General features: G+C 37.0%; 1 protein-coding gene across 19 annotated transcripts in view; it reads left to right on the top strand.

The window, feature by feature from the left end:
* The window catches only part of ERC1 (ELKS/RAB6-interacting/CAST family member 1), a 301,807-nt gene that overhangs the window by 267,697 nt on the left and 20,774 nt on the right, over positions 1–13,336 (top strand). For 6 of the 19 annotated variants that reach the window (XR_011810085.1, XM_027463536.3, XM_027463548.3 and 3 more), the window contains one exon: positions 153–219. The exons of the other annotated variants lie outside the window; for them this stretch is intronic. Coding sequence is in view for 5 of the 6 variants with exons in the window: in XM_027463536.3 (XP_027319337.1) it covers positions 153–179 (27 nt within the window). In the remaining variant the exon portion in view is untranslated. The remainder of the gene's footprint in view (positions 1–152; positions 220–13,336) is intronic. 19 annotated transcript variants of the gene reach the window in all.

A 13,336-nucleotide genomic window follows, 5' to 3' on the forward strand; every position in this document is an offset into this window, starting at 1 on the left:
AAAGTGTACCTTTGAATATTGCATAAGGAATTAAGACCACACTTTTTACTACTATTTGTACTTACATATGTGCTTTAAATACTAACCAACTCTTTATTTCATTCCCACGCTGCTCTGGGGCTTTTCTCCCAATGTCACCTCTGCACCACTAGGATGAGGAGGAGGGTATTTGGGCATAACCAGTCAGATGCTCTTAGCTCAGCCATTTTGTTCAGAACGGTGAGAATCAACTTCTCTTGCCATTAGAAAAGTTTCCAACAGTCACTCTGCCATCTTGCTGCTGCGTGCATTGTGAAACCGGGGCGTACCCCTTCTCCCTTGCTTGCATAGTCTCTGCATGTGGGTGTTTCTTGTGTGTTTATTTGTCATTTGCGATTTTCTTCTTCTAATAATCATGTCATTGTTTCATGATGTTGTGGGGAAAACTTTCCCGGGCATGTAATTGAGTTTATATGCAAAGCAAACTCTCAGTACATATGAGAGAACAGGAAATGTCTCTCATAATTTATCATTAACTTCATGGAGGAAATGTTTTCAGTAAGATTCTTTTTCAAAGTAGTTTGCACTGTAGCCAAATCTATGTATGCTTTTTCGATTCTGGTTGGTAAAAAATTTGCTCGGAGATAATGTTCCTCCTGCAGATAATGTTCCTCCTAAAGGTTTTAAGCATGTTGAGATCTGCTGCTGAGATTGCTGCCATGCAGGCTGACCTAAATACTCACAAATATTTATCAGCTCAGAACAGATGATTCTTGATACTGACTCAGAATATAAATTGTCTGTAAATTTGAAGGCAAAGAGTAACATCCCCTTAAGCTTCCCCTCTTCCTCCCATATCTTCCATTCTTTCAAAAAAAAAAAATGGGGAAGAAATTGGTAGCTCTTTGTCATTTAAACTGCGTTTTGTTTCCCTATATCTGCCCCCATACTTTTATCTTTTCTGCTGTCAAATTGTCTCTGCAAAAAAACCCACACATTTCCAGAATAGAAGGCAGTGCACAGGACAGAGACATTTTCTAGCAAAGAAGAAAACATGCTTTCCTGTCCAGGAGCCTTGATTCAGAGCTGCAAAGATCAAATATGGATTATAAGGCTACAGTGCATAGAATTAATTTAAGCCTTGTAGTATCAATTTTAAAGCAAAATAAATTTATTTAAGTACTTAAAGTATTTTAAAGGATTGAGAATTGATAATATTAGTTTAAAAAACTATATGGAACTTTTTCATGTATCCTTAAGAAAAAATATTCTACATGAGTTTCTTTGTAGCTTTTCTCAGAATTTGATTTTTCCATATCAATTATTTGTAAGAAAATTCTTCTGAAAAACTCTGTGGAAATTATTACTTTAAATCAGATTTGTAAAAAAGAAAAAGAAAAAAGAAAGAAAGAAAGAACAAGTTACTCTCATCTCTTCACACTTGCTCAATTAACTGCAGGGTTATATGTCTGTCTGACTATAGATCAGATATGTCTTTTCAAGTCAACCATCCGAAAATTTAATCCAACTGTGGCATTGTCAAACTTGAATTTCATGCCTTGGGGTTTGAAGTGAGAAAATCTCTTAGTGAAAAAAACTATGCTTCATTAATTTAGACTCATTGTTGATTTTGCATTCTTTTTGAATCACTGCTCTTGTAATGGTTACGTGCTAGTATATGATGCTAAAGGTTTTAGAGAGAATGCTTGTAAAGTTTTGCTGAAGCATGGCAATTAAACAGGAATGATCAGGTAAGAAAACGATGAAAAGAAAGAAGACACTTGCAATCAAGGTAGGGATTATTCTGATTTTCATTCCAGAGCAAAATTGAAGATTATATAACAAACACGGATAGAAAGATCTTTCTCTTTTTTTTCTCCCATCTACTGATTCATCTATGAATGTACCTGTGCTAAGAGAATGACTTCTTAGTTTACTGAATTAATAGGTGCTCCTCATACTAATTAAATATGGTATATGCTTTTGCTTTGTACTTGAGGCATTTTCCTTAGCTTCCACACTATGACAGCAGAGCAAGGAAAGCGTGTTACAGAATATCCTAGTGAAAATAATGAGGCAGCCAGCATCCTCACCTAACAGGCATCCCATCTGAGAAACACGTCAGTCTCGAGTCTGTCTTGCACACATCAACAGAGAAAAGCATAAAGCCGATTGATGCCTCCCAAGGCTGTTATTCCTAACAAAGTACATGTTTTTATCATGATATTCCACGTACATTCAAAGAAAAACTCCTCCTTCCCTTTGTAAAGAGAAGATTTGAAGCCATGAAGTACTTAAATCTGCATGTGTTAAATGGAATGTATATGTTACAATGACTTTCAAATAGTGCCTAATACTGTAAGACTTGGAGATAATTTTATTTTTGCAAGATTCCTTTAGGTCTGAAGATGCAATCTTCTCTGGTCAATACTGAAGATAATGGAATCCACCAAAATATGTACAGTAACAAACTACATTATTTATATATATATATATATATATATATATATATATATATATTACAAAAGGCCTTTTCCCTTCTAAATTCTGGAATTGACTGAAAATGTTAATGCTAAAAATGACAGCACTATCAGATACAGCTCCACTGAAATGCAGTATTACTTCTAAACATATGCGCCCTACCTGTAGTTTCATAGAATGGTAATTTACAGTTCAGTGTAAATACCAGCCTTTTTCTGTAGGACCGATTCTCTCATTTCCTTTCTGTCTGAATTTCTCATGACTCCTTTTATTCCCCAGATGGAGCTCTATGCTTCTCTATATCCAAGCATATTCGAATGTGCTTTCTCATGAGGGTACCCCTTTGTCTTTCTCAAATACTAAAATGGTCTGGCCAATGGCTTAATCAGTTATTACTTTTATCAAAATTAAAAGGAATTTAAACTTTACGATATCAAATACATATTAACGATATGTATGCATGCATGTGTATATTCTTGTAAACATGTGCCGTGCATATGCTATATTTGGGAAAGAAGCAGCAGAGCTTCCATACATAAATTTCTCAAGCTGCTCTACTCATCTAGCTTTCTTGCTAAGTACAGCCATGCTATCTACTATGTGAGAAAGTGTGAGCATGGTTCAGAAATCTGCTTGTGTTAACTCTGCACATCAAAAAGGAGAACTGATTTTGTTGGATGGCTGTTGTGGGTATAGGATAACATAAAAGCTGTCAGAAGAGTGAAAGGCAATCAGAATGAAGGACACGTGGAAAAGCAAGGATAAGTTAAAAGTGCTAAGAGTAAGAATACAGAAAGAGCAAAAGTGAAAGTCTGAGAACTGAGACATTTATTCCAGTTTATAATTTATACATACTATGTCTGTGTTTTTGAGCGTGCATGCCGTTATATAGCATTCCTCTTCCCATATTCCATGGCTCTGGCTTGCAGTAGAAGTTGGAACCTAAGAGATGCCATCACCATACAATTTTGGAACTCATTCTGTGGAAGCGTTTTCTAATAATGATTGCCAAAAAAATCTGAAGTCACGGATATGCCTGCTAAGGAGCAAAACATTTGGCTTTGCTGTGCTTGAATTCCAGGAACAAAATCTGAAAATTAATTTCATGCTTATTAAAGTAACAGCGTAATAGCCAAAGAGCTAGCATTAAACTAGAGCACATAAAATTTTCTTTTTCAAGATGATGAAAATATTAGAACATTACTATTACTGTAAGAAAAAAATAAAAAGAAAAAGAAAATAACTTTGCAAGACAAAAGACCTCTTTTTGTGACATTTTTCTAATACTTGAGTTTCACAAATTTTAACACAGAAACAATAAGTACTGTGAGTCGACTCCTGAAGACATTAGCATAATTTAACACATCTTTTTAAGATTTCAGAGTTAATGTCTGTGGTGGAAAGAGGAGGGTGACAGAACAGGAAAATATTTAAATTGTTTTTGAGAACTAAAAACCAGTCAACTCAAGTAAATTTTATAGATTTCTTTTCAAAAAGTGTAAATTATAATGGTGACATCAACAGATTACGTATGTATTGCGTAGCAAAGGCTATATTTTTAATTTTGTAATTGGCTTTGCTTAAGGTTTCCCTGTAGACAAGAGTCATCCAAACTTAAGAACTGGGAAAAAAAAAAAAAAAGTCATCAATATGTTTAATGGGCCCCTCAGTAGAAGAGGGACATGGAACTACTGGAGCAAGTCCAGAGGAGGGCTACTAAGATGGTTAGAGGACTGGAGCACCTGTTGTACAAGGACAGGCTGAGAGAACTGGGCCTGTTCAGCCTGGAAAAGAGAAGACTGAGGGGAGACCTCACCAATGTGTATAAATATCTGAGGGGAATGTGTCAAGAGGATGGAGCCAGTCTCTTTTCGGTTGTGCCCAGCAACAGGACGAGAGGCAACAGACACAAACTGAAGTACAGGAGGTTCCAGCTGAATATGAGAGGGCAATTCTTTACTGTGAGAGTGACAGCTCTGGAACAGGTTGCCCAGAGAGGTTGTGGAGTCTCCTTCTGTGGAGATACTCAAAACCAGCCTGGATGCCATCCTGCGCAATGTGCTCTAGGTGATCCTGCTCAGCAGGGGGTTTGGACTAAATGATCTTCAGAGGTCCCTTCCAACCTTGGCCATTTTGCCATTCTGTGAAACGAATTGTTTGCTTTTTTTTAAGGTATAGTTTCTCATCATTAGATTATAATATTCTAAAGGACATCTCTTGTGAATAAATTGTTTCCAAAAACAGTATTATACTAAATAGACATTTGTGACTATTCAAGGGTAATGTAGCTTGAATGACCTTTCTGTGTTCCTTCTGTTAGGATAAAGGTATTAAAAAGTCTTGAAGTAAAAACAATGGAAAGAGTTATGCTCCCAGAGAAGTTGATACAAGCAGATGAAGACAAAAAAAACAATTGAATGCTCAAGCTTGTAAGCCATGTTTCTGGTGTCTGCAGACCAATTTTCTCTCACCCTCAGGAATGCCCCAAATGAACATTTATGACTTCCTTTTTCTTTCTTTTAAGGGGGGTATTTATTTATTTCCATCTGACAGCTGAAAGGAAATGCATAAGCATGGGCACCTAGTCAGTCAGCACACCTAGCTATTCAAACAGATTTAGAGGATGATGGCAGAAGTAGGAGACAGATGACAGTAGTCTGAAGAGCTGTGGCTAGTATGATGGTAGAGTAAGAGGGACAGAAGTAATGATATTGAGGGAGATTGGATAGGACATCTCAGGACTTAAAGCAACCCTTACCACAGTTGCTAACCCCCATGAACTTATTGAGAACACTGCAGAAGAAAAAGTGCCTGTACTTTGAGAAGCTTGAGAGGAATACTCATTTTTTTCATGCACTCTGGTGCTTGAATAAATATACTGATTTTCTTCAGCAAAGGATATATCTTATTCATGATGAGATCCATTTTCAGATGATTACATGGACATTCATTCACTGCATAAATGTGATCTTTCTCTCAACGTGAGGCAAGTTTCATGCTTGCAGCATGTAGAGGGCTGCTCATCCTACTGTCACAATTCTTTTAGGTTCTCAGTCTTGTCACTTACTACACTGTGACCTAATAAGCTTCTCTGCGGATGCTTTTTAAATAAATTTATTTTCAGTATAGTCTTTTTAATTCTTAGATCAAAAAAATCAAGCTTTCATGCCTGACTCATATTACAACATACTTCACTGGACACGGTACTAGACCACGATTCAGAAGATAAATTCTTTCCTGGCATTGTCTCCTACCACTCGCTTCTTTTCTTTCTCTCTGTCTCAAATTCTGTAATCGTAAAATGAGCTGAAGTTTTTGTGAAGTGTAAGTTCTGCTTGGGAAAAGTGCTACATAAGTGCTAGGTAATATTATTACACAATGTCCTAAAACTGTTGTTACAGTGGTATAATGGTGGTTCTGATACCTCATTTTGAATTTGTTCCCAAAATTGTGTTAGATTTGTGTTCAACTTGATTTATTAATAATTTTATTTTTCTTTCCAAGATCCTATTCCTTCACAAAAAATGTATAATAACCCATTAACCCATGCGTTAAATATTTGAAGGAGCTCCGATTATAGCATACTGAACAAAGCTCTTTAGACAGCTCTCTCCCTTTTCATTGTCATCTTTTGTTTTCCAAAGGGTTATTTCTTCCTCCATAAAAATCTACAAATTAATTGTGTGGTGTATCTGTATTATATCTGTTATAGTTCTTTCATATGTGTAAAATCACTGTGAAAGAATGTGCCTTGCCTTAGAGACATTCACTGTGCAAAATTTGAAGGCGGCTACATGAAATAATCTTACTTTATTTAAACATTATCGCTTGGCCTGACTGAGAGATAAGATGCCAGATTTGTTTTGTCATACTGTAACAGTCAGGACTCCTCACTCCCACTTTCCAGATGGGCTAAACTTGTAGCAGTAAGAACCCTGGTGCGATGCACTCCAATAAGATGATGTAACTAATTAATCCTTACAAGGGTAGCACTTTGAATACAGTTGTCCTGGTTAATCACAGGACCTGCCTTCCATCCCTGCTTTTCTGGAGTCCTGTTTATGTGGGCGTCATTGTTAATTATGAAACTGAAAGACTTCTCTGCCATCAAGCACGGGCAAGGAGGCACAAGGAGGGTGCATAGACTGACAGCTGTTCACTCAAGAAGTACAGTTCAAAATCTACATGTTTGATTTACCTATCAAACAGTTATCTATTCTTTTCAAGACTTTTCAAGCATTTTGACTGTAATGACTGAATAATGAAAAGCCTTTTGCAGTGACTTTCTTATTTCAGTGTAAGTAACGATCCCATCTCGTTGGAGTGACCAATTTAAGAGATAGTGATATCAACCTTAGTATTTTGTTATATGATTAATGTTCTGTCATCCCAGTTTGGAAACCATTCCTTTCCACCTTCTCTCTTATTCTGTTCCTGTACTGGCATGCAATCTTTTAGCCAGTAAATAGAGTATTGTTAGACTGGGATGGGCCAGCCTGAGAAGAATGCTATCCTTAAAAAGGCATTAAGTTCTGCTCCCAGTCCTTTCCCTGGGAACAGTTCTTTTGTTAGCTTGGTTTTTTAACTATACTATTTTGCTATCTTAATAACTATTTTATATTGGAAGAATATATTCTCTGTCCAAGAATGTTTTATCTACCAGCACAAAAGAATTGATCTTGATACACTGTTAGTCTTCTTTCTGATCCCAGAAAGATAAGACTAAGATTTCCAGATGGAATTTTGTAATCTGCAGTTCTGGGATGAATTAAGCACTCACAACAGAGGTGTAACTGGATTGTATCACTGTCTTCCTATTATTCTTACAGATCAAAGTAGAACACAAATAGATACTTATATTCTAAAACATTCAAAACAGATGGCTGGTTTCTTTTTGTAGAGATTTGAGCTTTTCAGCAAAACAATTGCAAAGAGGCTATCATTCATATCTACCAAATCAGATTATTCCAGGTCTGTGTCTTATTTTCTTTTCTGATTTACAGCTCAATATGTTCTTCTACTCACAGCTTGTTCTTTGTAGCAAGTAAGAATTCTATACTCAAACATTTTTATTTGTTTCTGGCCGCTTCCAGGAGAGCGTTGTCACTTGCAGACTTTTTTGATAGTCTGTACTATCTCCCAATTACTTAGTCATTTAGATTTCTTATAGCCTTCATCCACATGCCAGTGTGCAACCATGGAGGAAGCTTCTGCTCACTGTGAGTATGCTGTTGGTAGCATAAAGGAGAGTGAAGTTGAGCTCTGGCACTCATAGACAGGATAGAGACAGGAGTGGAGTAGCTGCAGCCAGCAGGGGTGTGCCAGTGCAGTTTGGAGAAAAGAAATGAGGGAGGATGAACAGCATTAGAGTAGAGAAAGAATCAAGCCCAAACCTGCTTTCCAATTTATTAACTATGAAAACAAGCTTGAGAGAAATATGACTAAAATAAAAACTGATAAGGGCATGTAGCCAATCTAGACGCTGTATTTTCCTGGCTGGTGAAGTTTGTAATTACTGACAGAGATGCCAGGTTCCAACTCATAGTAGTCTCACCACAGGCAATCCAACTACATCTGTTAGTTTAATGCAACTCATAGAGAAGAATTTATATAGATATTTATGTGTGCATATTTATATTTATTGATGGAAATTTGCATTTGAATGGAGAGCAAAGAATTCCACAAGGGAATCTTGACGACAGACAAACCAGGCAGACTGTGGCTTCATGTGGCTTTGCTTTGAAAGTGTCATGTAGCAGGTAGAGAGCTGAAACAACTGAATGAAGACTCAGTGTTAGAGAGGGACGAGACAAAGATTCGTATCGCCCATGAACAGGGAGGTTATAGTTCATCTGAACAGGAAGAGCACTGATTGTGTTCTCTGGTAGACTACTTAAGAAATGCCTTCTGTTTTCCATTAACAATGTATCAGACAGCAGGGAGACGAAAGAATGCAGTCCCTGATACATAAGCATTCACATGGACAGATTCTCCTAGTATATGTGATAAAATTTTCGGCTTTCAAACAAAAGCATTTTAGCTGCTGTTTCCTTTTATCTCTTGTAATAGGAAGAAGTAATAGACAAACTACAGCATATCAAGGAATATATGTGCTTTCTTGTTCACTCTTAATAAGAGAATGAGTGATAGAAAATTTTAACAGATTAAAAATACAAGCAGGTAGATCTTACATATTCTCAAGTTGCAATATTCTTGTGATGAAGGAATCTGAATAAAATGTGTTCTGTGAAATCAAAACTTTCACTTCCTTAATTGCATCTTCAGAAGTTTGATCAAGAGGATGCTTGTTAAGTCCACGGTCTCATTGTACAAGCTGTGAGCACATTGCTTGTTGAACCATTTTCATTTGCTACAGGAATACTTTTTTTTTTTCTTGATGATATCCTAATTTTCGGTATCCCAAGTTTGACTACCCAGTTTCACAGCTTTCTGTAATCAATTTTATTATTGAAAATTTTCACCTGGTAACTATCAAAACTTACAGGAATGACACTCTCAAATTAAGTGGATATTGACATATTAAAAAGCATTGGAAGATGTTAGATTCTCTGTAGACCTTACTCTGCTTTGTTCCACCTGTTTTTGGGTTGAGTTAAGTTGCTGGGTTGATAGATTCCCAAGAGATTTTGAAAACAAAAGAAAACTTAGACAAATAAATAGAACATTTGAGTTTGCATGTTCTGATCTCATCTTGCAATTAAGTCACAAATTTCTCTCCTTTGACTCAACTAGGAAAGAGACATATGGGCCGTTACAGAAGAAAGAGATGCCATGTGTGCATAGAGCAGTTAGTTATATTTAGTGGGTGAGGATTTCGGTGAATGCTCTTGCTTTTGAAAGCAAGGGACTGGTGAAACAGGTAAAATTCAAGCTGGAGTCGCCGTATGTAGAGAAACCCTTCAGCTCTGCTGAAGTACCCCCTTGCTGAACTTTAGTACTTCCCAATGTGCCAATTATAAGCTTCACACAGTCCTGCCAGTGTATTTCAGTTCTGATCTGTAGTAGTCCCTGCTATTCCACACATGGTTCCCCACAAAATTTTGCTTCACAGCCCATGTAAGCAAAAGTTGCCAGTGTTATGAAAAAGCACTTCTGGATTTGTTATGTAGAAAAATATTTTCGAAATATTTTTTCAGTGCTTTAGGAATCCTACCAACCCACTGCAATTATTTGATTCACCTACATTATGGCAAAAAGATTTTACTTAAATGAGAGAACAAAAAACTACTTTCCCTGTTTTGTGCTTTTTCTATTCTTCTGGTCTGGATTTTTCCCAAGATGAAGAGGGTGAACTCTGGAAATCATTAATCCATGGGATTTGTTCATGGTGTATAAAAATTTCAGAAAGAATTTGCTTTATAAAAATGACTTCCTAATTGATTCTGTCAGAAATGAACTGAGTAAGACAGCTCTGTCAAAATAGCCAGAATCTCTTTCACCTCCTCACGCATGTTGTTTTGTTTTGTTTTATGAGGAGAAAATGATGAAGGTTAGATTTAAATCCATTTTTGTCTCTAAAACAAATCTAAAGAAAACTGAGCCTGTCCTTGAGCCTTTGTATTGTGGTCTCTTGAAGAAACCAAGTATCTCTGTACAGCAGTGAACTGAGCTGAACTGAACTGAGGTCAGGCAGAGTCTTTTTGAGAACTTTCTTCTGTTTCCATTTAAAATAATGAAGGGAAGACATCAGTGATAAATTGTTCTGAATTTGGGAAAGCTTTGCACTTTCTGAGCCAAATTCATGCCTCATAAAACTCCACTGCATTCAATGGTTGCACGATGATCATAGTTGAACCCTTGCATTTGTTGCCAAACAAACACAAATGGTTTGAGCAGGGAAAAGGCATAATTCAATTTGCCATGCAAATACTTCCAGACTGTATCATTCTGTTTCTTAGTTTATTTCCATATCTTACAATACGAGAAATTTTGCTATATTGGCAAAATTTTCTTTTATGATGATATCTGTAACAAAACCCAGATACAGGAGACTTTTTTTCTTTAGGCATCTGAGGGCCCACTATGATCTGTTCCATCTTTTGTTGGCTTTTTCAGGTCCTCCTTGGAATAATTTCTTTTTTACAAATCAAGTCTCTATTTACTGAGACTTCAAGTCCATCTTCTGTGTAACGGTAGTTTGAGAAGTACATGTAAGTTTTGTTGGGCAGTGTCTGTAAGCAACGAAGGCTAAAAACTGGAGCTGAAAATAATTTGCTGTGCTTGCATGATAAATGTGCTAGATAAGAGATAAAGGGCTGATTTAACTTGATTCTTTTCAAAGCCTATTTGCTATATCCAGTCTGAAGTTTTTAAGGTGTCATTGTTGTCATTGGTTTTGTGCCTTTGCAGAATCTACAAAGTACAGTCAAGGTCCAGAGACCAGGCTAGCAAGCTAGAGCATTTCTCAAAACAGTTAATTCCTTGGAAACTTCCTGATTCCTTCCATGCACACTTATTTCAAACACTTTTGCAAATCTAGTTATATTTTGACCTCACGTTATTTACTTTGACCCTGAGATTATTTATCAGTTCCATTTTATTTTCTTCATTTTCTTCTTGGTATAGCTGTTCTTCAGAGATTCTCTCAAATATTTATGGGTAAGAGGAGAAAAGTTTACTGAATTATTTGGTTGCAAAATGAAGACCACATATCTATATTACTCTGCCTTGTTGCATTCTGTAGTGAATTCAAATGCATGCAACGTTATGTTGCAAGCAGCATAGGCAAGCTAGTGACAGCAGTCATGCCAGTGCCAAGTGTATGCATGGTACTCTGTATTAGCATTGCTGTGTCAAGATGTTACTTTCTTCTTTTTGTTTACCCAGAGGATTCGGAGGTATGTTTCTGTAAGAAAAAGGATTACGGCTGTTGATCCATATGCATGATTCTGAGGGGTGAGGAGATTCTGTAAGCAACTAACTTTTTTCTAGATCAACTGATGCAAATGGAAAAACAGACTGGACACATAAAAGACTTCCTTCCACTCCAAATGGGGAGCTGCAGATTTATTGCAAAGTAGAAATTTAAAACATATTCTCTGAAATTAACTAACTAAAGTTAATTAGTTAGTTCTGGCAAAGAAAAGTGGTTGCTTCCTTTGGAGAAGAAGGGAATTCTAGCAGGGAGAAAGGTGACTGGGTCATTAGTCCTTTTGCCTGGAGAACCAGTAATTTAAAGCTGGTGGTTGTGGTGACTGAGTCCTATTACATGTTGATTAAAACCATACTTTACTCTGCAGACATTTACGGATAGTCAATATCGCATTTGTCTCAGTTCGACACTGCTGCACTTATACCACCCATTCACTGGCTTTCTTTCTCATATAACTACCTACGTGTTTTTGCATATTTACATTAGACACTGTTCAGACAAACTTTTAGACACAACAGTCTCTGTATCTAAGCTGTATTCATCTTTCACAATAAGCGTGACTAAACATTTAGATAAGTCTTTCCAGCCAGATTCGGTTACTAGTACCTTTTCTTATCTATGCAGCGCATATATGAATTTAAATGCAGACTTTTATCATAAAATCTTTTAAATACAGTTGCCTATATTTAAGCTGACCATTGTACAGCGACAGCAGAACTACAGTTGAAGAAGCAATATTAATTTTATTTAAAGTATTAATTTTATTTAAAGTGTATTTTTGTCATAATGGCTTGCAGAGCTACAAATAGACTCCCATTTGTCATGCTCAAAGGTTTTTTTGTGTGTGTGAAATCTCAGAAAAGACTGGGCATGTTGTTTCCAAGTTGGATTTGTTTGGAAACACCTTCCCAAATGTCTGTTTCTGTTGGTAGAAGAGATGCTTTGGTTTTGTATCAGAGATTTGTTAAGGCATTTTGTGTCTCCACTTCAGCATTGTAGTGACTGCTTTTTTTAGTGAAATGAACTTTCACACGTAGCTGGCTATTTGCAATATTCAGAACTAGGTGGTACATTAAGCAGACTTCATTCCATGCTTTGATGAGGATGGTCCAAACGTATCAGTGCGCCTAATGAAGATTGGCTGCTTCAGAAGAGATTCCTGGGCTTGGTCTGTCTACCCGTTGTTTTCTTAGAAAGCTCTACAGCTCTGAGCTGAACATGGGAGCATGATGTGGTTTATGTGTCCAGTACTGCCCTGCCTTTCCACATAGCAAGTGCTCTTACACCCTCTTGAGATAAGACAGTGGCAGCTCTGCTGCGTGGGAAGCACGGTGCCTTTTGCTAAGTGTCTAGTTCAAAGTAGATACGGCAGGAACGCAAATAGAAGGGCATTTCCTACTTGACTGGCAGGGTTTAATGGATCCCAAGTGAGAGAAATGATTGCTCTGTGAACAGCTTTGGGAGTGCTGCTAGTTAAGAAATTTCACACGCCTCATTTGGCCTATCTCCAGAAAGGGAGGAACATGCTGCTTAAGGTAAGGGGGAAGGGTACAGAAAGAACATCCCCAAGCAATCAAATTCAACTCTTATATTAAAGTCTTCCATCACTACTTGCCAGATAGCTCTGCTTTCTCTTTATCACAAAGAACAGTCAGGAAGGTTGGCAAGTCCAGGTCTTTACAGAGTGGAATTTGCACATTGGATGGATATTTGATAGAATGTGTTATCTGTAAGAGAATACAAGGCACCTACTGTGTTGATTGGTCAGCTTTATTAGACATTGACGACTTATTTTCCACATTTTAATGAAACAGTATTTTTTCAGGGTATGATCTTCCATCATTCTCCCCCCTGTGGAGAAACCATATAGTAAGGAAAGACATCAGTCAAATTAGAAATGTCACAGGGTTTTTTTTTTACACCTGTATGGGCAGTGCGCGTTCAGATCATAATCCACGTGATCCACATTATAAGAAACTGAGT

Source organism: Anas platyrhynchos, chromosome 1, assembly GCF_047663525.1.
Source record: "Anas platyrhynchos isolate ZD024472 breed Pekin duck chromosome 1, IASCAAS_PekinDuck_T2T, whole genome shotgun sequence".
NCBI classification, from domain to species: domain Eukaryota; kingdom Metazoa; phylum Chordata; class Aves; order Anseriformes; family Anatidae; genus Anas; species Anas platyrhynchos.